General features: G+C 44.0%; 2 protein-coding genes across 3 annotated transcripts in view; both read right to left on the bottom strand.

The window, feature by feature from the left end:
• Positions 1-9,464, bottom strand: part of brd8b (bromodomain containing 8b) — a 28,311-nt gene extending 18,847 nt beyond the window's left edge. For both annotated transcript variants that reach the window (XM_083980202.1, XM_083980203.1), the window contains exons 1-10: positions 9,412-9,464; positions 8,458-8,554; positions 4,351-4,420; positions 4,211-4,260; positions 3,970-4,092; positions 3,807-3,887; positions 3,029-3,093; positions 2,124-2,317; positions 1,508-1,699; positions 869-962 (exon numbers count right to left, since the gene is read on the bottom strand). In XM_083980202.1, the coding sequence (XP_083836328.1) occupies positions 869-962; positions 1,508-1,699; positions 2,124-2,317; positions 3,029-3,093; positions 3,807-3,887; positions 3,970-4,092; positions 4,211-4,260; positions 4,351-4,420; positions 8,458-8,554; positions 9,412-9,430 (985 nt within the window). In that variant the 5' untranslated portion in view covers positions 9,431-9,464. The remainder of the gene's footprint in view (positions 1-868; positions 963-1,507; positions 1,700-2,123; positions 2,318-3,028; positions 3,094-3,806; positions 3,888-3,969; positions 4,093-4,210; positions 4,261-4,350; positions 4,421-8,457; positions 8,555-9,411) is intronic.
• Positions 9,465-11,673: 2,209 nt separating this feature from the next.
• The window catches only part of gpc4 (glypican 4), a 30,518-nt gene continuing 16,795 nt past the window's right edge, over positions 11,674-25,396 (bottom strand). Inside the window, exons 2-9 of the mRNA XM_083980972.1 lie at positions 22,579-22,737; positions 17,154-17,551; positions 16,613-16,778; positions 15,643-15,773; positions 15,380-15,526; positions 15,162-15,286; positions 14,886-15,058; positions 11,674-14,779 (exon numbers count right to left, since the gene is read on the bottom strand). Coding sequence (XP_083837098.1) covers positions 14,547-14,779; positions 14,886-15,058; positions 15,162-15,286; positions 15,380-15,526; positions 15,643-15,773; positions 16,613-16,778; positions 17,154-17,551; positions 22,579-22,737 — 1,532 coding nt within the window. The 3' untranslated portion in view covers positions 11,674-14,546. The remainder of the gene's footprint in view (positions 14,780-14,885; positions 15,059-15,161; positions 15,287-15,379; positions 15,527-15,642; positions 15,774-16,612; positions 16,779-17,153; positions 17,552-22,578; positions 22,738-25,396) is intronic.

Genomic DNA, 25,396 nt, shown 5'->3' with positions numbered 1-25,396 from the left:
GACCAATTCTAAGTCATAAAGTGGTAGTAATAATCTTTGCCATGTACAGTAACCATGTTGACTCAACAAAATAAAATGTATTAGACTGATCAGTTCATTGTAAAACATGTATTTATTTATGTAAATGTGGTGATTTCAGTACGTAGCCCAGAGGCAGTCCTGCTCACTTTTCATTCAAACAAACTAATGCCACTGCCACAGTTGTTAAATTTCATCAATGAGACCAACATTAATCTCCCAAAAACAATTTAACCAGCCACGTGTTAACAGCACTAAAGCCAAAATTAAAACAATTTTTAGCAGCTTACTGCTGTGGCTCGGTCGCCGCGAATTGGCGATAGCTCTTAGCCCGTCTATGGTGTTTTACATTGTACGTTAGCATTAAGCTAGCTGGCTTTATATGCTTAGTTGTGAGCTGTGTGTGTTTTGAACGTTGTTTCAAACTATGTGGGTTTGATTGAACATCTTTGATGTTTAAATATATATATTGCCGCTTAATATATTGCTTTACTCCTCTTTTTATTTTGTATACCATTTTTACTGTAGGACAGGCTAGGACACCGTTTGTTTACTGTGGTCACTTCCGTCCCTCCCACACACACCGCGCTGATTTGCTTAGGGCACCGCCAATCAGAATCGCCATAGCTAGCACACAGCCAATCAATCAATCAGCCCCGACGAGACCTGACAAGACCCGACGCTCCCCGACGGAGAGGAACACACCAAACAGACGAGCTCCCGACGCCGTCCGACGCCCGACGGTGGGGCCGGTGTGTCCCTGGCTTAAGACATTTCTCAACAACACACTCACCAAAGCAGGAAATGTGCCTGTGTTTGCACGTATGAGTAGTTAGTTATATATGTTTACCTGTGATGACCTCGTGGCCAGCTGGTAAGGCAGTGGCTGCTGTGGCCATCTGTAGTCCATTAGTGAGGTTTCCAGTAGAGTCTCCCTCTGCAACCTGACAACAACAAATTAACAAACAAACAAAAAAAGCCACAAGTGAGGTTTTATTCCTGAGCTAAACAAATACATATTTCATATTTGTCACTGGTTTTAGCCAGTCAAATGTGAAATTCTGATTCCCTTTAGTACTGACAAGGCCAATTTATTTGTATAGCCCATTTTTACCAACGGTTTGTCTCAAAGGGTTTTACACAGCATCATAACAACATCTCCTGCCCTTAGACCCTCACATCGACTGAGGAAATACTCCATAGAAAACCCTTTTAACAGAGAATAACCCCAGGAGAAACTTCAGAGGAGGGATCCCTCACCCAGGAAGGGCAGACGTGCGATAGATTGTGTAGAGACAAGGAAAGCAGTTTACAACATGGAATATGGGAAAACGTGGAAATGGAATAAGTCACTTAACGAAGGCTGATGAAGGCAAGGTACTCTCAACAAATTAAGTACAGAAACTTTGAGATAGTTTTGTTGCCTTTCATCTTTTTGGTTTTCTTATAGCTTTTTGGACGTCATCATCCAAGCTTCAGTGCCACCTACCAGGCGTGGGCTAGCTGAGATCAGGTTGCCTTTTTTCAGCAGCTCTGACAGAAGAGGTGAAGGCGGCGGCGTGGCCTTCTGGGCCAGGAGCCTCTTCTGTGGCGAGTCATCTACAAGAGCAGCCAGGCCTCCGTCTTTGGGCCCGGGGCCTGGAGGGTCCGCTGCTGGTAGAAACACTCCCACCCCCTGGGCCTGGTGGCAAAGGCAGGAAAGAAGAATGAGTTGGCACAGGCAGCCACAGTGTTGTCAACTCTTCGTCCCAGCTGGTGCCGGCTTTGCCAAAAACACCATAATGTGAGATCAGCCTGAGCCACGGACTCATGATGAGACAAAAAAATAATTTGGAGGTAATTTTGTGGAAAGGCAAAGTCAAGATATCATCCTAAATAGAAACAAAGCAATCTAATGTAACTGACACTGATTTACAGTACATGTGACAGCCCCCAAATCTGTTTCAATTCAGCCTGAAATCTGTCAAATGAAGAACCGGTGAGAACTGTTACGTTCATTTCATGTTCCAAGTCGGTAAAACTGGATCTTGGACAATGTCTTTACTTGACAAAGAAAAGCTCAGTTTTCTTGTTTGATTATCACTGCTACATGAGTTTGTTCTTACAACTGAGTGGGTGGTGGTTGTGGTGGCGTCGTCGGAGCCGCCGCCGCCGCCGCCTCCTCCTCCTCCTGTGTCCATGGGCGGCGTGGGGGCTGAGGAGTCAGCCTGAGAATCCAGCGTCGGTGGGCTGGCACCCAGAGGAGAGCGTACGGTTACACTGGGCAGACGCTTAGGTGTGTTTTTCACCGCCTGACGAGCTGTGACGTAGAGAGAGGGTCAGACAAGGTGACGGAGAGAATGAGTCCATTTTGTGAAGGCGCTCGGTTCAAGGAATTAGAGACAAGAAAAACTGCAAAACAGAAATGAGCGAGGCATCATGCGATAAAACTGTCTTTCCAACGCAAGCACCTCAGAGAAACAAGCCTTTGTTTGAACAAGAAAGAAAAAAAAATTCCAGGAAGAGGCCCGGGCAAAGTGTTCGGGTCGTTGGAGATTTATTGCTTTAATACTGAGAAAGTCTACACTGGAATATAAATATGAGAAACTCCCGGTCCCTCTTTGTCTCCTTTGTTGGTTTTAATCTGATGTCATGTTCTATTTAATCTACTCTTTCACAGATATAAATAGACAGAAAGCTGTTCATCATTAGTAATGTGTCTGCAGTCTTACATCAGTTCCTCTATGTTCTTAACAATGTCATAAACCTACACAGCACTGAGAACGGTTATCTTGGCAAGGTGGCAGATAAAGCTCTCACACCTCGGAAACTTGTTAGTTTATTATGTTGTGATGCAGCTCCGTCGCAGTATGCCAGGCAGTGTGGGAGGAATGACACAGTGACCTTTCGTAAAGTTAAGTGTGAAGTTCACAGTAGTAAATACCAAAATGATCCAAGATGTTAGATCTCCAGAGGAAAAAAAAACTGACATTTTTCTAAATAAAACCTTCAGTGTGCAGACTTCATCTACCTTGGTACGCCGTTTCTGTTGCTTTCCTCTTCTGTTCTGCTTCCTCCTCATCCTGCTTCTTTTTTCTGGAGTTAGAAGAACATACATGTCAAATGACTGATAATTTATCGACAGTGTAGGGGAGTAAAGGGAAAGACTGAAAATATTTTTAAAAGTTTGAATTTCGGAAATAACTGGACCTCAGCTGTGATGTCATTGCTCACTGCACAGCAGAGACTGCTGTTTTACTGGACAGCAGACTGACTGCAATTTTTGAATGTAAAGTCCATAAAATATTCTCATGAACCATAATGTTCGACAAAGAGACATTTTCACAACTCTACATTAAAGGGATAGTTCAACATTTTGGCAAATTGGCCCATTGCCATAATCCCTCTAGTCATAGGAGTAGGTTCGTTACCTTTAATTGTCAGTGCAAGCTATTTTTAGAACGGCGGAGCAGAGCCGCGAGCTGCTCAGAGCTACGCTACAGAGGCTAATGGGATTTCTTGGTTTCCCTCATCAAATTCACAAAATACACAATCCAACAACTCCAAAACGCTCTCACGGACAAGTTGTGACCTGCACATTCATCACGCTATGAGATAATAACGGAATGTTACGAGACAGAGTTGTTTTCGAGGTAAATACAGAGACTTGCGCATCAACTCTGGTTGAACTATCCCTTTAAAAAAGTCAAAAAGATATTAGGAGTCATCTCCTGAGGACTAGGCTGAGATTGGCTTTTTAAGTAATACTGACAATTATCACCAAACAGAGGAGCTGCCAAGAGTCTTACAGTGTGATCTCTGTCCACAGCTCCTTCAGCTGAGGGTCCATGTGACCCGTCTGGATCAGATCCACCTCCTTCTTCAGCTTCCTGTCGGACACAAATCACAGGGAGGTTAAAGGTCATGTCTGGCTGTAGCCATCAAAGATGTGTCTCTCACAGGTTCATGTACCTGTACTGCTCTTGTGTGTCTCGCAGCAGTTTTTTCAGCTCCTCTATCCTCTCAGTGGTCAACCTGCGAACGATGACGTCCTCAATGGTCTCGACCACCTCACCCTTCTCGCCACGCTTACGCCTGGAGCACAAACACAGATGATGAGACCCAGTTGGAAACATTTAAACCATGGATTTGAAACAACAAACAAAATCATGATTCTGTACATGTGTGTGTGTGTGTGTGTTGTTGTACTAACTTTGGTGCTTCTGTAGCTTCCAGCAGTTCTGAGTATTGTGAGGCACAATGCTGGGAAGAGAGAAAGCAGGTTTTCCTCAACATACTGTATGTTACAAAAGAAAAGGAGAAAGTGTTGAGTAGGTTTTCCAGCTCTCTCACCTTCTGTGAGAACCAGTCAGGTGGACGGCCAGGCTCTGAAAAAGGCTTGATGGCTCTGCTTACAGACACCCTGGAAAACAAAGAGATGCTCAGATTAAACAAGGATGCTGACAGGACAATGTTGAAAGTAAATAAATGTGGCGACTGAAGACATGTGTGTGTTGTGGAAAAGAGAAAGTACTTGATGTCACATTTGTTTGTAAAAACACTCAGGTTAGCGTTGATATTCTCTCATAAGCTGCGGACTCACAAGAGTTATGTGCAGTCTGTTACTTGAAATCTGTCATCGCTTTTCTTTTAGACATTATAACCTGTCCTAGTCTGATCTCTAGTGGTGAGAAGTGAGATAACCTGCTTTTTTTTTTTTTAAACATGTTTTTATTTGAAGAAATGAACAATGATCAGATATTCAACATACAACATTTTTCTTATTTTCTTTCCCCCCACCCATCCCCATCGTGCTGCCAATATGAAAAAATAAATTAAATAAATAATGAAAATAAACTGGTGAGTGAGAAGCACACCTCAAATGTTATACAAAGAGAGTTACAGGTATGAAAATATATACAAGATTAAAATAATACTGTAATACAAAATAAATAAATAAAGATAAAGAATAAATAAATGAAATAAAACTAAAAAGCAAATAAAAACAAATCAATAAGAGAAAAAGTGGACATTCAAGACAGTACAAATAGGCTATTTGCCCTTTTTTTTATATATTAATCTTGTGGGAGAACTGCAAGTTTCTCAAAATAAGATAATAGAGGTTCATAGAATTTTTGGGTCGACCCTCTAACGCAATACTTTATCTTTTCCAACTTAAAGGGATAGTTCACCCTAGAATGATATTTCGCTCATTATCTACTCACCCTCATGTTGACTAAGGGCTGGAAGAATTATCAGAGTCCACCGTCCCTTCTCTGAGTTACAGGGGGTCTTGGCGTAGCAGTGCATTTCAATGCAACGGTTGCAAAGGGACACCAGAGCTCTTCGTAAAAAAACACACACAAAAAAACATCCAAATACCTCCATGATGCTCGTATGTAATGTCCGTCTTGTGCTGAAGCCCCAAATTGCGTAATTGTCCCGAAAAAAATTAAATAAGTCTATATTTTAAGCTTGTTTGTAGCGGAAGCTTCTCGAAGCTCCTCTTCCTGGTCCGTCCAAATCTCGCGTGATTCGCAGTAACCGCACTGACGCCGGCGCAAATCACGCGAGATTTGGACGGACCAGGAAGAGGAGCTTCGAGAAGCTTCCGCTACAAACAAGCTTAAAATATAGACTTATTTAATTTTTTTCGGGACAATTACGCAATTTGGGGCTTCAGCACAAGACGGACATTATATACGAGCATCATGGAGGTATTTGGATGTTTTTTTGTGTGTGTTTTTTTACGAAGAGCTCTGGTGTCCCTTTGCAACCGTTGCATTGAAATGCACTGCTACGCCAAGACCCCCTGTAACTAAGAGAAGGGACGGTGGACTCTGATAATTCTTCCAGCCCTTAGTCAACATGAGGGTGAGTAGATAATGAGTGAAATATCATTCTAGGGTGAACTATCCCTTTAAGGAATAGAATCAGGTCCTTCATCCAGGAGGAGGCTTTGGGTGGATGTGCTGATTTCCACTCTAACAGGATTTTTCTCCGGGCAAGGAGAGTTGAAAAAGCAACCACATTTTTAATTTTATTTGTCATTAATGAACCCTCCCCCGGAACTCCAAATATAGCCATTTCACCATTAGGTTGGATATCTTTGCTAAAAGCTTCAGATAGAGTTTGAAATATCGTAGTCCAAAAATTATACAACTTATTACAGGACCAAAACATATGGGTCAGATCAGCCTTAGCTTTATGACAACGTTGACATGTTTCACTGACATTAGAATAGATCCTAGAGAGTCTGGCTCTGCTATAATGGGTTCGATGAAGAACCTTGAACTGAATTAAGCCAAGGCGAGCACATGAGGTTGATCCGTTTACTCTATATAGTGCATCACCCCAGGTTGCATCTGAGATATTTATTCCAAGTTCTTCTACCCAGTCTGCTCTGATCTTATCGAGCGTCACTTTAAAAAAATAAAAGTTCCGTCTATGTAGAGATCACTGAATTTACTTAAGCCTGCCCTCTGCCACTGGACAAAGACAGGATCTAATTTAGCTGGGAGAAAAACATGATTATTGCAGATGGGACTATAAAGAGAGAAATCTGTCAGATTGAAATTTTGGCGAAATTGTGACCAAATTTTTTAGGTGGAGATTACAATAGGACATGAGGAGTATTGTTTAGGCGAGAGGGGAAGCTTTGAGGTAACTAATGCAGGAAGTGAAGTTGATATACAGGCATTAATTTCTGGTTGGCACCAATCAGCATCTGGCCTTTGAACCCAGTAAACTATTTTTTGTAGATTTGCTGCCCAATAATAATACAACAGGTTGGGTAAAGCCATCTGTCTTATGCCTCTGAAAGAATACTTTACGAATTCTGGGATGTTTATTACCCCACAAAAATGAAGATAACAGCTTATCAACAAGTCTGAAAAATGACTTCGGAAGGAAGACTGGAATACTCTGAAAGAGATATAAAAACATCGGCAATATGTTCATTTTAATACATGCTATTTTCCCTGCCAGGGATAGGTTCAGAACACTCCACTTCTGAAGGTCACTTTTAAGTTTATTAATCAGGGGAGTAAAATTTTTGTCATACAGACCAGAGAACGAACGGGTGACACTGATTCCCAAAAATTTAAATCCTGATCTAGAGAGAGGGAAGGGCAAATCTGATCCTGCAATTTGGAGGGCTACGTTATTGATTGGAAAACACGCACTCTTTAAAAAGTTCAATTTATATCCTGAAAACCTGCCAAATTGGTGTAACATATTCACAATATCAGGGGCAGATGACACGGGGTCTGGGATGTAAAGTAATAAATCGTCCCCATATAGGGACACTCTATGTTCTAACTGTTTTCTGTAGATTCCCTTAAAGCGTTGTGAGGTTTTCATCATGATGGAGAGAGGTTCGATAGCTAAGGCGAAGAGAAGTGGACTAAGGGGACAACCTTGCCGGGTACCCCTGGACAGTGAGAAGGACTTAAAACACAATTTATTAGTAATTACACTGGCTTTAGGTGATGCATATAACAGCTGTATCCAGGATATAAGTTTGGGCCCAAATCCAAATTTTCCCAATACCGCAAATAAATAGGGCCACTCAACCCGATCGAATGCTTTTTCCGCGTCCAAGGAGACCACCACCTCGGGAGTCTCCAAAGATGCGGAAGAGTGGACCACACTAAGGAGCCTGCGCATATTAGAGAAGGAATGGCGACCCCTAATAAAGCCTGTTTGATCTGACGAGATTATGTCCATCATAACAGTATCCAGCCTAATAGTAAGAAACTTGGCTATTATCTTAACATCTCCATTTAGGAGTGATATGGGCCTATAGGAGCCACAATCAGCTGCATGTTTGCCAGGTTTTAACAAAAGTGTAATATTAGCTTCTGTGAGGGTCTGTGGCAAGGCTCCCGAGATAACCTGCTTTAACAGGGTCAGGGAACATACTATTTGTACACTTCCTGTACAGTGCCCTTAAGATGGTGATGACCAGATCATGTATGTGAGCTAAAATCTACATGCAGCTCATTTTGTTTGTGTTAAAGCCTGAAAGATTTGTGGTCTGTGATTGATTACCATCTTTCCACACACTGTTTGTTTATCTTACTCTCCTGCAAATGTAACTGCAGTTGTTAATAATATCAAACATTCAGCTTCAAGTCGTTCTTTCATCCATTAGCTTAATTGTAAGGACATAAGGGCTGATACAATCTGTGCTGCAAGATTTGGACGGTTCCCTAAGATCATGCATTTAGTTACTGGATTGCTCACATTGCAAAAACAGAGCTGCAATGGAGATAATGCAATGGTGCCTTCATTTAATTTACTAAGAGGAAACCTCTCACAACCCATCACATCTCCCTTTTACTGCTGTCCTGTCAGCCACCACATCACATTGTATCATCATATGAATGTTTCAGATACAAAAGACAAATATACATGTGTTTCTATTTGAAGTGTTGTGTTTTGTGTATTTATTTTTACCAGTTTTGGTCACCACTCCTCATGACAGAGGAGGCCAGGCACAGTTTCTCCCGGACCGACCAGGGCTCTGTCGGCCCCACATTCAGGATCTTGTGTTCTGCAGGGAGACAGGTAGAAACATGGAGAGACCACAACATGACCACGTGTTGCTGACAGCAGCACCATGAGAAACAACTGACTGTGTTGGTTTATTACAGAGTAAAGCTGCTCACTTTACTCTGTAATAATAAACCAGTACACACAAACCCTGGTCTGATATAAACATCCACACTAAACAAGGAACATACACATGAATAACCGAGGCAAAGTCCTTGTTACAGCTCCCTCTCAATTCATCTTCATTCATGTCAGATTTTGCGTTATGTTCATGTTTTCTTTGTGTGGCTTTGTTTGTTGTTTTGTTGTTGTTGTTGTTGTTTTTGTTTATGTTCATGGTTCAGTTCATATCCAGCTAAATAAACTGTCTGTCCCGTGATGAGTCAGTGAGACGAAGATAAACCAGCTCACACAGACGCAGCAGCGCTGTTAGACGACTCCTGCATCTTATTGTTGATCAGAGTTGTTTAGCTCCGTTAGCTTCACCCAACACATTAGCGTGTGTCGCGTCCGTGCCATTAAAACCTATCGGTGTATTTCAGCTTTTAAAAAGTGCTGGTGCTTAAATACAGATACAAAACCACGCACAATTACATAAACACATGAACAAACAAGGACTCTGTGTACAATAACACGCAGTTAGCTCGTGTTTTATCAGCAGCGTTAGCTTAGCCCCGATGATTACGGGGGACCCATTCATGAGACACACAGCGGCCGCTCGCTGAAACCTTTACATCAAACTACGAGGCCGCGGAGCTCGTTTACACCGGTGGAAACACGCTGCCGGCGGGTTGTTTAGTGTTAGTTTATCTGGAAAACACAGAGAAGATCGAAAAAGAGTTAGAAAACACTACTCACTGCCGATACCGCTCGCCATTTCTTTTGTGGCAAGGCCGAGAGCCCAACTTCCGCCGGACAGGCTTCAGTGTTACACCACGGGTTAGTGTGTGTGTGTGTGTGTGTGTGTGTGTGTGTGTGTGTGTGTGTGTGTGTGTGTGTGTGTGTGTGTGTGTGTGTGTGTGTGTGTGTGTGTGTGTGTGTATGTGTGTGTGTGTGTGTGTGTGAGAGAGAGCGAGAGAGAGAGAGAGAGAGAGATTTTAACACCGCATCCTAACAAATCTGATGGACACAATTCCGGCATTAAAATTGTAATATTATTTAACACTTAATTCTGATAAATTCTGGTCTCACAGATAAAACTCACTCAAATGTAGTAGGCATATTTAATAAAAATAAATAAAAATAAATAAAAATTAAATAAAAATTTAAAAAAAACATAGCCTACTCAAAATACTACAACAAAAGATGGACAAGAAAAATATAAATTCAGAGCCCCTCTGGATTCAGAGTCAGTGGATCAAAACACACCCAGACTTGTGTTTGAGCAGAGAACTGTTGTTGTGGATTGTTTGGATCCATCCATCCATCCATCCATTGTCTATAATTTACCATTTATCTGTGCAGGGTTGCGCGTGGGCTTGGAATCAATCCCAGCTGTCATAGGGCGAAGGCGACAGGTCGCCATGTCAGCCCTGTGATAGGGCTGGAAGGAAGAGAGAACCCACTCCCCCTAGGGAATTGAACCGAGAACCCTGTTGCTGCTGCTGAGTGCTGACCGTCATACCACCGTGCCACCCTTATCCGGATCATGGTGGAAATATTTCGTCAGTGTTGATCAGAACAGATCTGTTGAACTCGACTGAAGACTCATAGCCTGTTTTAAATGCAGGTTATGATTTAATTTTATACAGAAGTAGGCTAATAAATACAGTAGCCTAGTGGTCAAAAGTTTTAGAGCACCCCTAATCTTCCAGCTTTTTATTGAAATTTAAGCAGTTCAAGCCAAATGAATAGCTTGAAATGGTACAAAGGTAAGCTGTGAACTGCCAGAGGTAAAAATAAAAAATAAAAAGGTTACCCAAAACTGAAAGATAATGTAAAAAATAATAATACGAGAAGACAAGGCATGTCTGGGCCATGAAACACTGCCAATGGACTACTGAAAACTTGAAGAATTGGTGTTATGGACTGATGAATCAATCAAATCTCTGGTTCATCATGCAGGATTTTTGTGCGCCGTCGAGTAGGCGAAGGATGGTTTGGGATAAACTGAACATATGATTGAAAGCAAAGCAACCTACAAGTGTCACACATTTATGGGAACTTCTGCAACAGCTGGGAACAACTTTCTGAAGAATATATGATTTCCATTGTAGAAATAATGCTATGAGTGTGTTTAGCTGTTATTTGCCAAAGTTGGCTACAGTAGGCTACTTCGATGAGTCAAAATTTTAGAATACATTTATAAATTCATTCCATGATTTCTTTTCTTTCTTTCTTTTTAAACTTCAAACATTAATTTATTCTACACCTTCATTTTCAATTAGAGTGTAATCAGACATTAAACTTGTCATTTTTAATAAAAGACTGGAAAAATTGGGTTGTTCTAAAACTTTTCACTGGTAGTGTCAGAGAGTAATTGAATAAAAGTGTTTCACTGTTTTCAAATGTCACATCAGTTTCACCTGCAGAGCTGCAGTGTCTCTGCAGCACCTGTGGCCACAGGCAGTGGTGATGTCACAGTAAACTGACATTAAATAACTGGAAGTCAGTGCAGAGTTTTTTCAGCTTGTGTGCTTGTTGACTGCAGAATGGAAATGAGTCAAACAGTCGACCACACCGCCCATAAGTAATTGTCAATTTCCTGTTACTAATGTCTTACGCTGCCCAGTGGTTTGGGACACACACATGTAATTTCTCAGTAGCCACAAGGGCTTATTTTGTACAATCTAGGTTAACATTTGTATTATTACTGCTGTCATGCCTAACAAGAACTCCACACAACTAAAAGGTGAGGGTCTGTGTGAGATACAAATCCATATTTAAAGCAAAGTTTAATTTGTTCCTAAATAGAAGATCTTCAAAAACACAAAAAGTTAAGTTATGACGCTGATGTGTGGTCCCTAAACTGCACATGTCTTGATTCCACAAAGACATTAAACATAACTTTACTCTTTCTGTTTCATGAAGTTGTTTTTAATGGCTTTGACAAAAAACAAAGACAACCAAAACAAGTCATAAGCCTGTTACACTATTGTGACTCTGTACTGTCAAACAGCTGACAACAACACGGTATTGGATTATCAAATACAATTTAATAGTCCATTGTGAGCATTGATAGAATGAAGACATTCACAAATGTTTAAATATTGGCAGTCTTTATTTCAACAAGACTAAGAAATGTTGTTTAATATACATTTTCTCTTACAATTTAACATCTATCTCATCTCGTTTTTTCCATAGCATTTAGGAGATACTCTGACAAGTAAAAATCTGGTGAACTGTTACGGCCTCTTTTAGAGACATCTAAAAAACGGCTGTTTTTTTTTATTTTATTTACACATCTTTTTTTTTTTTTACTCTTTTCAGTGAAGTCACTCACTCTCTCCTCAGAAAGTAAGTCCTTTCTGTTCTTGTGGGCCAAAGGCAGAGGGACAGGATTCAGCACCTGTCCAGCTCAACTTTAAAGTCCCTAGACTGAAGTTGCTCTGTGGATCGAATGAACATCGTCCAGCAGCTGGACCAGCTCCTGCCAGCTGGGAAATGTTGCTGCCCTGGCCCGCAAGCACAGACATTTACCATCATCACCCAAAACATTTCCTCCGACTGTCAGAAAGTTGGGTTTTCTTCACACTTGAAACAACTCTTCCACATGACACGAACACATGCACAAGCCCTTGTAGAAATGTTGATGAGACACAAAAAAAAATCAAAAAAATCTGGAGAACTGGAACAGTTACATGCAGAAGTAATGCCAAATTCAGCTGCTGAAGCACAGCTCCATCATTTTATATTAAGGCTTCAGTATTTTATACAGGTTGCATAGATGTTTCATCAAATCCTTCAAAGTCAGATTCATAATATTCATGTCTGTTAATTAGGAACATCTCTTTGTTTGGAGAAAACTTTGTTTTTCGTGTTGTAAAAATGCATATTAAAAATCCCAAAAACTGATACCAATTCAAATACTTTGAGAAATAAAATGTTTGCATAAAGAAACCTTGAATACTGTATTTTGGATAATCTATGTCAGTTCTAAAAGCATGTTTGCAATGACATTAAAACACATGCATAAGTTACTGTACAACAGCTACATGAGGCAGCTTCATTTTAGAGATGAAATGGGCAGGTAATGCAACTCACACACTCGATTATCAAATTAGAAAACATAGAAAATCTTGTGTTGTGCTTGTCATCTGGTAACAATAAACTCAAACACCCTTTAGGAATCTGAGGAGAGATACACACAATCAACATCTACATTCTTTTTCTTTTTTCCAAGTTGCTAATAATGTACCAAGGTAAAAAAAAAAAAAAGAAAAAAAAAAAAGGTCAGGCACCATGTTGCATTAATTTTGGTAGCATTTGTGACAATACTTCAACATTTCCGTCTTGAGTCGAAATGATGAGAACGTGAGGATGAGGATAGGTAGATCAAATGGTTCAGGAAGAGTCCATTTATACTGACACAGGCCATTTAAGAGGTACAAGTGTGTATTGTGGGATGTGGGCAAAAAAAAAAAAGAAGCCCAAAAAACACTGTGCACATTGATCAAAAGTGCCCCCATATTCTGTGCACACTGTCCTCTTCCACCACCTAAAACTAGCAGTAAAAATCCACTGTAGTACCTAATATATATCTTCATACCAAAAATAGCTAAAAATTACAACACCTCTTCAACATAAAACCCTGTATTAAAATAATCTTTTGATTTCATTTGATCGCTGTCTTTTGTTCCTCTTCTCTAGTGTAATGTGAAATGCTCTGAACATACGTGTCGCCACCTTTTCTTCTCAAACAGTAAGACTGTATAGAGTCAGATCCTCTGTGCTGAACTGAGCTTACAGTACCAAAAAGGGCTTTCAGGACTTGTCAGCTTTGCCTTCTTTAGGGGTAATGCCAGGGGAGTCCTTCTCCTTCCACGCCAGTTACCTTTCACCAGGTTGCCAGCCACATATCTCAACTCTGTCACACACACGCACACTTTCAACTCAACATCACTGGATTGCATTGGCAATGAGAGCATGCATGAGGTATGGCCTTACTATGGAAGTCTTTAAGCTGAGGAAATTAAATTAAAAAAAAAAAAATTAACAAGAAATTAAAAAGTTAGGTTGTGATAATGCTCATAGCAGACATACAATATGCATGTTTGGGTTCGCAGAGCGCCCTCAAAGCTCTTCTACAGACTGATTCCATCTGCAGGTGAAACACAAATACCTGTGCTGTCACTTCTCTCTGTATTTCTGAGAAGACTTTTAACATCTCTTCAAAACAAACTGAGCTGAAGCTCAAACTACTCCTGTGTAGATCAACACTTCATCGCTTGTCTGCATGTATGTAAATGTAGAAATGAAGAGACTCAAACATTCACAGTACGCACACGGGTGATGTGCAAAAAGTGTTGCGATGAAATGTTAAATTCCATAACAACAGTACATCATTTGTTGAATAATGGAAAGAAAGAAAATCCTCAGAAATATTAAAAAGGTGCGTCCCACCACAGGCACTCAATGTTCAACCAGACATCTTCTTACTGTGAAGTTGTCGGATGGCAATCATTGAAGAAGGCACACAAATGAATTATGAGATTAAATTGCCAAAATAAGACAATTATATAATGTTTGTTATGCTGCAAGCAGAACCATAGTGAGGCTCCAAAAGAGCCATAAGGAGTAAAGGTCTATCTGGGGGAAAAGCAGGGGAAAAGGTGGATTTCTTGGGAAGAAAATCATATTGCTGTACACTGATGTCCTTAAAAACATACAAACAAATAATTAAAAGTGAAGTTATTATAATATTACGAAGAGTCTCCCCCCCAATGGCGGACAGTCCGAGGTCCTGAAGGCAGTCTTTTTAAAGTCTCTCTGACAGTTTTCCCCTTCGCTCCGTCGCTCCTGGTCGTTCTCGTCCTCTCCCTGCCCAGCCAGTTTTATCTCCAGTGGGGAGCCAGCAGGGCCAGGGCCAGGGCCAGGCCGCAGAGCGCCAGCGCCATGCTTCCATGTGAGGCGGCCCCGGACGACGGTGGGTCTCTGCCCACGACCACTAGATCCACCCGGGGTTTGATAGGGATCTGTGGGGTGGAGAAGTAGATGTCCCGGTCCGTGTCGCAGGATGGAGAGTCACAACCGCTGCCGCTCTCCTCTTCTCCACTGCCGCCCTCGCCTGGAAAAGACACACACACAAACACACACACACAGGGGTCAGATGTTTGCAGCTGGGACACGATGTCAGCAACACAATCATACAGGTCATGAAGAACAGTCCTCACCACTGTCAACAGAGATGTCGTTGCCGCTGTGTGCAGCTTTGAGCCAGCTCGTCATTTCCTTCAAAACTGCAATCTGACTGCGGATCACAATGTCTGGCTTCGTTATGTCCACGTCCACATCAGGGTTCGACACCTGATTGGCCAGCCCGTTGCCAATGACAACTGACTCGTACCTATGCAGAGCGAGAGTCCACATTAGTCAACATGTTGGATCATCTGTTGACACTTTAGATCCTGTTAAATCCAACATTTACATGTTTGGTGTGTGGATCTTACCTGCTTTTTGCCGTTCCATTCCAGCACTCGTCCCCGGGTGCGATCCTCTCGCCTGCACACACGGTCTCTGGCAGCGTGGACCAGAACTTCTTTGCATGTTTTAGCTTCTTCTTCACATCGCTCGTCTGTGTAGAAATCACACAAAAAACAGGTCAAACACGACGGCTCGACAATAACAACAGCGATCTGACTGTGACCTGGGTTCTGTAAGACCTTACCAATCGATCTAAACTGGTGCCAGCAGCCGTGGTGGGCCTGGCGTCGGGGCTGTAGGGGCGGAAGCGGCCGGTAAAACCTGTTTCTTTGACGGAACGCTTCGAACGGAAGGCCATGTTTAGTTTAGGCTGCCCACAGCCCTGGAAAACCTGTAAGAGGTGGACAAGAATAAAAAGTCAAGTAAGTAAGACTGCATCTTTTTTTTTTTTTTTTTTTTCAAATGTGTCTCCGTATTAAAAAAACAAAAGTGTAAAATAATACTGACTTTCTGTGACACTTGCATGCTGTTCTCCTGCATATTCATAATGGCATCCGAGATCTTCACATCGATTGGATCCATGACGGACTCAAAATTAAAGGGACCCTCGAGTCTCTCAGCCAGACTGAGCATGGCATCTGGAAAGCAGAGGATGGGAACATAAGATTAGGAAAAAAAAAACACATAACAAGAATATGATTCACTGTGAAGCATGCAGTTCTTCACTCAGGTGTGGATGTTCTCAAATGCTGCCACTAGGGGGCAGCACACACACGAGGGACAGTTAACCAGTGAAGCAGAGACCAGTGAGGAGGCAGCAGAGACCAGACGTTTCTACAGTCAGGGACAGATACATGTTGTGGGGGTAAAGTCGCACACAGGCTAGTTCCTGGGATATATAATGTTTTATATGTAGAAGAAACTGTGGATGTGTGTGCTACGCTGAATGTAAGGAAACTGATTTATTGATCTGTGTCCGCTTACACAACACAGAGCAGTTTTCAACCTGAAGGCCACTGCATGTACAACATGTACAGCCCCTCCCATGCTACTTAAACAAGATACTAATGAATGCACGAGGACATGTTAGTACACCGGTCTTCACAATACACACTGTGTTCTTTGGTTAAACTCCTGCGCAGTAAAGTGGAGAAAGTGAACACAGTTGGAAAAAAATAATAAATCTATCTCATCCAATTAGCCCAGTTCTATCAAGTTACCAATCCTGTCATGTCACACTGGTTTCATGCGCACAAGGATAAAAAGGGAGGATGTTCAGATGAGACTGGATTAGATTGGCTTTGATTAGATAAAACTTTAATGATCCTCTGTGAAATATGAGCTCTGCAGTGGCAACATGTAAAAGATGGGCGGAGGCAAGGGGGGGTTTGTATAAATGTAGTCTGTTGCCAAATCAAACACAGTGAGCCATTAAGGTTAAAACAGGATGTGTTCAAGGTCAAGCTTTGTTGTTTACCGAGGAAGTTGTTCCATTCTGTGTCCAGGTCGGCCTGATTGGCCAAACAGCCGCGCATCACGTTCAGACAGTAGTTCTGGCAAGGTTTCAGTGCCACTTGGCCCGAGCAGTAGGGACAGTACATCATCTTCATGACCGCTCGCACACAGCTGGGAGACGCGCTGACCTGGAGGAGGCAGGGGGGGGCGGCGAGCAGACTGTTATCACGGTCCCGCAGCAAAAAACACTCATCCAGCACAAGCACAGACACATACTTAGACTATGACAAAGCAGGAGCATTCATTTTATAAGCCAGTTCCACAAATCAGTATAATCTAATCATGCATGAATCACTCAGTGGAAAACATGCCATACTAGAATAGTCAAAGAGGTTTATGTTATCAGAGACACTGTACTGGAACCACAGCCAGCTCTTCCCAGAAAGATATGAAGTCAGAAACCCAGAGAGGGGAGGGAGAGGAACGGACAGAGCTGTTGGAAAACTGTGCTCAGCGTCCGGTCGCTGCAAAAACAGAAGCTTCACAGGCGCATCTTCACTCACCGTGGAAACTTTATTGACCACCTCGGGCATGAGCTGCAGGCCACGCACGAAGGTGCGTGCGGCGACGAAGGCCCGGGTCAGCTGGATGCGCAGCTTGCGGGGCACATCGCCGAACGGCTGCAGCTGCTCCGTGTGGCGGCTGACGCACTCCATGTAGGCGTCGCTGAACTCGTACTGCACATTGACCAGCCGGAACATCCTCTCCAGGAGGTCGGCCCAGAAGTCCGACAGCATGGAGTCCAGGTTGATGGCGGAGCTGCCCGACAAGTAGTAGCGGGTGAGCGACTCGAAGAAGTTCTTGAAGAGCTCGGCGTTCTGCACGTACATCATCCCGTACGTTCTCACGAACATGTTGTGCAGGGAGACCTCTGCGTTTTTCAAGAGCTCTTTGAAAAACTCTGTGGAGGAAAAAAAAAAGAAGAGAGGTGGGGGTTAGTGTGATAACTAGATGTTGAATCCCAACCCAGAACAAACAGTCTTAATAGTTAACATTTCAGAGTCCGTCCACAGAGAGGCATGTCATGAAGAAAATTGAATTTATATGATGGATGAGAAAATATTATGTGGGACATCTGCAGAGACTGAGCACTGATTTTATCTTAAACCCAAGATCCCTGGAACATTTGGGCTCAGCAGACTCACATTTTGTGGGAACACAAATGGACACAAACACATTGTGAGGTTTTTTTTACAAGGTTATTGAAAAGCATATTCCTGCATGACCACAGCGTGTGTAAAACTACACAATTGCTGCTGCATGTCACATCTGTAGCACAGAGACCTCCTCCGACCCCCGACACTGTGGCCGAGCTGCTGCCACCACATGAAATCAGACTGATAGTTATTCTGCTCCACCTGTTCCCATGTCCTGACATTTTAAGCATCTCAACAGAAACAGCTTAAGCATAAAATCTCGGATGAAAGGCGAAGGAATGCGTTCTGTGAGGTGGGGGGTTTGGGTTAGGATGAGGAGATGAGAGGAGGGAAGCAGGAGGGGTGAAAGGTGGAGTGGGAGCATCTCTGCCGGGCTGCTCCTCGTCTCTGTGGACCGGCCATTCAGCGGAGACGTCGCTCCACATCAAGCCGCTTCAGACTGACCACCATCAATGGCATTTTTCTGTTGTCACATTCCATTCGCCTTCCTTTCTCCCGGCTTCTCTTGGACTGTCCTTCAGAGGCATTTTCAATAGGATTACTGAATAATACGACCCCCCCCCTCCTCTCCCTTCCCCTCCCCTCCCGTATATGGACCTGTACCCCCCATCCAGCCCTGCATCTCCCTCCATCTCCCTCCCCTCCACTGCTTTCACTTCATCAGTTCCTTCAGAGAGCTCTCTTCACTAGAGACAGGGAACAATGACCTACTTCATCCTGAGGAATGTCCATCACCTCCCCTCGCCCCCCCCCCACCCCCAAATAATCCAGGCCCCCCTCTCCCACGGACACCCCCCTCCTCACCCCGCAACTTTCTTAATCTGAACAAAATGAGAATTCCTCAGAGTCTCTGAAAAATGCTTCACCTTCAGTCTCGCGTGCATGCAACCATACACTCAGCCCCTTTCACTCATCTCTCTCTTTTTTTATCCTCTGTCCATGCCCCCCACCCCCACTGCCCCGTGTGCACAAAACTTCTGTCCCGCTGCAGTTTCTCTGGGTGCCCTCTGCTCGGCTTTGAAATGTAAAGTTCCCATGCTCTCACAAGGGGAGTCACTAAACGCTGCTGCCACCAGCACACACACACACACACACACACACACACACACACACTGCTGTCACTTCCACTTCAGACTGACACACTAAAAAGAAAAAATGAGGTAGGGGAGGGGTGAGGGCGGTTTGGGGCGGGTTAAGTTGAGGGCTTTTTTAACTCCAAATCCCCACTGTGTCGCCAAGGATACCGGAAACACTGCAGCCCCTCCATTTACCTCCCCGCCATCATTGCCCCCCCCCCCTCCCTCCAACACACACACACACACACACACACACAAAGCCAGGGGAGAGGGCACCAAGTTCCACGCTCCATTGACAGAGATTAAAACAAAAGGTCCACCCCCACCCCTGGAATGTCATCGTAGCCACAAGTTTAAAGTCAGTGAAAGGAGACGGAGGAGGTGAAGAGGAGGAGGAGGAGGAGGAGGTGAAGAGGAGGGGAGGAGGAGGGGGCCAGAAGCAGGAGCAGGACAGCCCCAAACTTCTCTGTTTCCTCTCTACACTTTATTAGAGCGGTAATGCCTACATGCTAAACAGATAAACCCTGTAATGAGTTTGGACAAACCCACTGGTTGGAAAACGTGCACAAACGTCTGTGTGTGTGTGTGTGTGTGTGTGTGTGTGTGTGTGTGTGTGTGTGTGTGTGTGTGTGTGTGTGTGTGTGTGTGTGTGTGTGTGTGTGTGTGTGAACGGTGGCAGCAGGGGTGGGGAGTGGGGGTGTGGAGGCTCCCCGGCCCTGAGCTCAGGCTCTCAAGTATGAGCAGCATTACACAGGCATCTTGCATTGTCATTAAAAACAGTTTATGACATGCAGCCGTCCGCCAGCGGGCCGGGGAGCTGAAACACTCCCTCAGGATTTTTCCATTAAAAAATGTGCCTGTCGTTCAGCCAATGGTCTGAGGGAATGTGGGTGAGGGGTCAAACAGGAGAGTGTAAGCTGTAGCGAAATGTAAGGATCCGTCTCCTCCTCCCCTCCCCTCACTCTGTCACAGTTTCCACATGTTGTAGAGAAAGCCCTAAATTATGAGCAATGTTAGGCCCAATCCATCACAGGAATAGAGGAACCGACCTCCCACTCCTCCCTCCCACTTCCTCCTCCTGCAAGGAGCTTCCCCCCCTTCTCCCATCCATGTCCCTATAAACTCTGCTCCTCCCAATCCCGGCCCAGGCAGTAATTGCATCCTATTTGTGACAATTAGTCCCTGCGCTTCTCCCTTTTCTTATGGGATGAGATTCTGTGCCTCCTGCTGTTGGACTTCAGAGCTTTGGATGGATGTCTCTTGTTGTGTGTGAGAGAGTGTGTGTGTCTGGAGGCGAGGGGCCTTAATCCAAGTGCTTAAATCCCAGACATAGCCTTGCTCTGCTGGACAGGGTCAGTGCAACAGGACAGACAGGCTGAGGCCAGGACAAACACACAGAGAGGGGAGAACTATTTCTGGCTCTGGTCTTAATTGGCCATGACTCCTAGCTCCAGGCGCATGATGAGAGCCCGGCCTAATCACATACACCACTTCCTGAGTTTGTTAGTGTGCGAGGAGCGCATGTTTCGAGTTGCGCATGTTGTGCGCCTGTCCCCCGTGTACGGTCGCAGCTGCGTTCGGGGCACACATGTCGGCGGCCCCCAGCTCACGAGCGGCCGAGCTGACATCATTATTCTAAGTGTCTTCCTCCAGTGACACCAAAAGACAATGATAAACACTTCCTGTGCTGCTTTTTTCTCCGACAGAAAGCGCCTGCTCCTGGGCGTCTCGACGTGACAACAGGAAATAATAGGGCAGCAACCCGAGCCTGTCACCGTATCCAGTGAGAGAGACAGTCTAATGGCCCAGGTGGAAGAGAGTACAGCAGGCCTTTGTAAAGAGATCCCACATCTAACAGTTCAGAGAAAGCAGCAACCTGCCTACAGTGATGAGGAGGGGGGGGGAAGTTTCACTATAGAGCTTGAGGGCTGCCCCCTGTTGGCCGACCACATGGACTTTTCTGTAAATTTTAGATTAAAGAAAGTTGAATAAAAACAATATTAAAAAAACAGGTGGAAAAAAACTTGTTTTAATTATGTAAAACATCAGTGGGAATCGTCCTGACCACAGTGGTCCTTGTTCCTCAAAATCAAAGACCAAAGATTCCTTTTGTGTCTCACCGTGATTCTTAGATGACTAAGACATCACAAACTCTGCAGATAAATACTGCAGAGCCTGGAGCATCAGTGGACCAAATACAACGCTGCAAGAAGAAAGTTCATGGTTTTTCACACACAAAAAATCTCTCTCTCTCTCTTTCTGCAGACTATCGTCTAAGAGGAGCCAAGCAGGGAAATCTAGGCGAGCTACTGATGTAGAAGACAGCAAGGACAAGTTTCAGTCGGCATGGTCCCTTGAACTATATTGTAAAAATGTATTATGTCAAAATCAACTCCTACATAAACACTGCAATGATTCTCTTTGACAAACATTCAAGCAAACTAGCCAAGATTCACAAAATTTCAACTTTTAAAATACAACTTTCTGCTGTCGTGCTCTTCTCTGTGACAGTCAACTGAACATCTGGGTTCAGGACGGCTGGCTGGACAAAACAAGACATTTGACAACATCACCTTGTGATTGGCGTTTCCCCATACCCTGCAATTACACAGTCGGAGCGAGTGCTTGAATAAATAAATAGCAGATTAATGGATAATGACAGTAATTGTTAGCCCTGACAAAACGCCACAGAAAGCCTCAGTTGAGTAAGAAAGCAGTGAGGACAGTGTAGGACAGAAAGACAGAAACATGCGCTGGAGAAACGTTTGCTGTGAAACATGATCAGCAGTGAGACACAGAGGAGAGAAGGATGGGAAGAAGAAGAGGGGTCTGAGGGGCAAAGAGAGGGGTTTGTGGGAGAATGAGGCATGGGATGGGGACAAAGGGCAGTAAGAGAGGAGAGGGAGGGAGGGGCGGGACGGCTCGCGCAGCCACTGCATTCCGACACGTCACATTCCTGTTCACATCTGGCTGCAATACACACGCTTCCCGTTACTGACTATCCTTTGCTGCCTTTCACAGACACATAAGCTCCGAGGGTCCCTGACCTGCCTGTGGACATACAAACACATCAAACCTGGCACTGGATTGTGTGTGAGAAACTCGGTGTCTTTTTAATGAATCTGCTGCAGAAACGTCCTCATCCTCTCCCTTATCCCTTCATCTTATCAGGCTTCTTCCTAGCAGGGCTGCAGCGGAGGCACGGTTGGGTTGCCGAAGTTATTCAAAGCTGCCCCACTTCCTTGGTGACTCAGCACTGTTGCATGTTTCCCATGCAATCCCACCCTCAACAAGAGAAACCCAATCCCAATATTTACAGGCATACACACATGTGCTCGCACACAGAGGAACAGGAAGTACAGAGAAGACTAAATCTGAAGATGTGTGTGGTCCGCCTGGAAGCGCGCACGTCTCTCTGGAGAGAAGGGGAGCGGGGGGGCTGTGTGGGGGGGAGACCGGGCCTGTGAGTGGGGTATGATGAGGCAGGGAGCTGAGACATTAAGAGACAGGTGGACGGGCCAACAGACACAGACTGACTGTCTCCGCTTCGGGGCAGTGCGCTGGCAGGTGGAAGCGTCCGTCAAAAAAAAAAAAAAAAAAAAAATCATGCAACAAGTGGTGCTGCTACGGGGGGACACCAGCACAGTCTGAAAAGTGGCTGCTCTGTGTGTGTTTGTGCAAGTGTGTTTGCTTACTGTCAAAGTGGTCGTGCTTCTGTTTGAAGGTGGATTGTAGGTTGGTGCTAAGCCTGGAGACGGGAGCTTTCATGTCCGAGTGGCTCTGCTGGCTCAGCTTCTCCTCCATCTCCACCGTGCAGCAAGAGAAGCCCTGCGGACACACTTTCAGGGAGGCTCCTGCAAGAGAGAATACACACCGTTAGGAACCATCTGCTGCCAGGATCTGTCATCGTGAATCACATCATGCAAAAAAAATACTTCCAGGCTGTTTTGTTTGAATAGAATTAAACAAACCTATAAAAGACCGGTTTAAACACAACAACAGGCAGGTCTGAATACAAGTGTGCAAGACTGGGTCTGTTTCTCATAAAAAAACACAAAAGAATGCACAAAATATACTTCAACACCTTTAAGCCCTACTCGGTGTCTGTGCACCTACAGAGGGGGTTTGTTAGCATGTGCGGACTGCAGAGTCACACTAACTTGAGCCAACTGGCCAATTCTAGTGCATATTTTACTCATTTGAAACACACACTTGCATCAATCCTTACCACAAGTTTATGCATTTCTTTGGAATAAAACTTTCAGTTAAGTAACAAGCTCACCTCTCACTAAATCAAATGCACCTTGGCTGTGAAAACCCCCTTAACTGCACTTAAGTGGATTAATTGCAACACTTCGCTCAGAGCAGTCTTTAGCTCGCCGTTTTATGGAGCCTTGCGCTTATCCTGGCACTCTCCTGTCCTGATTGATAGTTAAGTGCTGAGGCTTTCTCCGAGCGCAGTGGCCTTCTGAAAACACAAACTTCAAAAAGGGAGAGGGCGAGCTCTTCACTCACTCCTCAGGTAAGAGGGCTCGCCTCAGGCATGTTGCTCCTTGACGTGGATAAACCTGGCAAGGTGTTTTTAAAGCAGTCGCCTGTCCATTGTAATGTGACTGTTTCCATGACTGTCCTACTTCTAACTTGGAGATGCTCTCATTTTAATGTTTGCTCTGTTATCGTTTGTGCAAACCAAAAAAAGCCAATTGCCTGAAACAGTGTGAAGCTGTGGGCTGAAGTGGCCCTCACAAGCCCAACAGGAGGAGAGATGTGAAGTGTTTACTGTTTTGGGGGCTGCAGTGTAGTCAAACAAATGTTCTGAAAATGCTGGTAAGTTAATAGGTTTTCCAAACTGATCTGCATTAGTATGGAAGTGGGACAAAAATGTCAGAAAACTGTGCTTTTTACCATCCTCTCATCAGAACCATTATGCAAAACCTAAATACTGGCTTTGATGAAAACAGCGACTGTCAACTAACTCAGTCAAAAGTGGGTTTATAAGGCCCAATTAAAAAGGAGGGTCAGAGGAGGACGAATGCAAAGTTGCAGCTGCAATAATGTTTTGTTTTAAAGGTGGCTGTTGGAATTTGGGAGAACACAGGGATCCTTTCACTGCATCCAGGCACCAACGGCCTGTTTGGTTTTCCCCACCGGCTCGTGCTCACAGAGTCAGGACCTGAGTGGCCTGCATAGGTGACTGCCTGCTACTTAAAGGGCCTGCATATCATATATGGACTGGAGCTTTAAATGCTTTGCAATGTTTTCCTGCATTTGTTCAAAGACACATCTTAGATTAATTCAGCTTTAAGTGATAATATTGACCGACTTTTCATGGCATGTGCCGAGAAATATGTCAGAAATGTTCCCTTTATATGAAACCTTGAAAAAAAAAAAAAAGCACATGTTAGCCTAAGTGGATCTTGCAGTTTCTCTCATGGTTACCACTGAATGTGATTCTTTACATTCCTCACCATTACATTCTTCCTAACATGTACAACTTTAAACAAAGATAGGTTTTTCTAACATAAAAAACACAGGCTCCTTCCACCAGCTGACAACAAAAGACAGGAGGAAGTGGAGCACATCCCAACTACAAAGGCCTTGTTATGGCATGTGAATGGATTTGGTAGAGATCGCTAAACATGGAGCCTTTTCTCCCTTTCATTCCTGCTTTGTTCCTGTTAAGCATTAACAAACTTCCTGTTCTGTTACTCATTGGGTTAAACATTGTTGTATCTGTGGTTCAGGTTGTTACAGTTCCTTTGGCTCCGTCCTCGGTACGCGACTGTGGGATTTTTCACTGCTGGTCGCCATGTTTCATGTGTCGCCATAACACCCTCAGCCACGCACATTTTTGTTTTTCGCTGCAACATCTTGAGGTTGTTTTCATTCTTTTAGTGCACGTAATTAGACACAGCCCATCGATTTCTATTAGAAAAACAGGACTCAGATTGGGTGGCTCTTGTTTTAGACAGGTAAAACCTCTACAAGGGCCCGAATACATCCATAGATCAAGTTTCGGACCGTTTTAACAGCTCGATTCGTGCTGGTTGAACTGCTCAGCTACTTCTTTGACTAGTTTTGCCTGAGTGATGGGGCACAACATGTTTTGAGAAGTTTCTGAAATCGGAGCTGGAACGTTAAAAAATTAAACTGCAGGGTCAGAAGTGACTCATAGCAACACAATCATCTAAACAGGGCACCAGAGGGAGGGATGCACCCTGGCGCCATAAACTGGACCCCTCTGTCTGGGATCAAGTCCAAATAAGCCTCAAGTCACTCCTTCTCTCACAGTCCTCCTCTCCCCAAACTCATCTCTCCCCCTCCAACTGATCCCCTCCTATACACATATGCGCACACACACACACTCACACATACCCAGGCACAGTTGGCAGCCCCTACCTAAACATATTCACACATCACATCACTGCTCAACACATGGCTCTTTGTAACCGGCATGATTGGAGGTACAGGGAGCAGCACACACACACACAGAGTGAACTTTTAGGTGAAACA

The sequence above is a fragment of the Trachurus trachurus genome (genome assembly GCF_905171665.1).
Source record: "Trachurus trachurus genome assembly, chromosome: 10".
Taxonomy (NCBI): Eukaryota; Metazoa; Chordata; class Actinopteri; order Carangiformes; family Carangidae; genus Trachurus; species Trachurus trachurus.
Note: the sequence above shows the minus strand (reverse complement) of the source record. Positions and strands in the feature narration are given on the sequence as shown.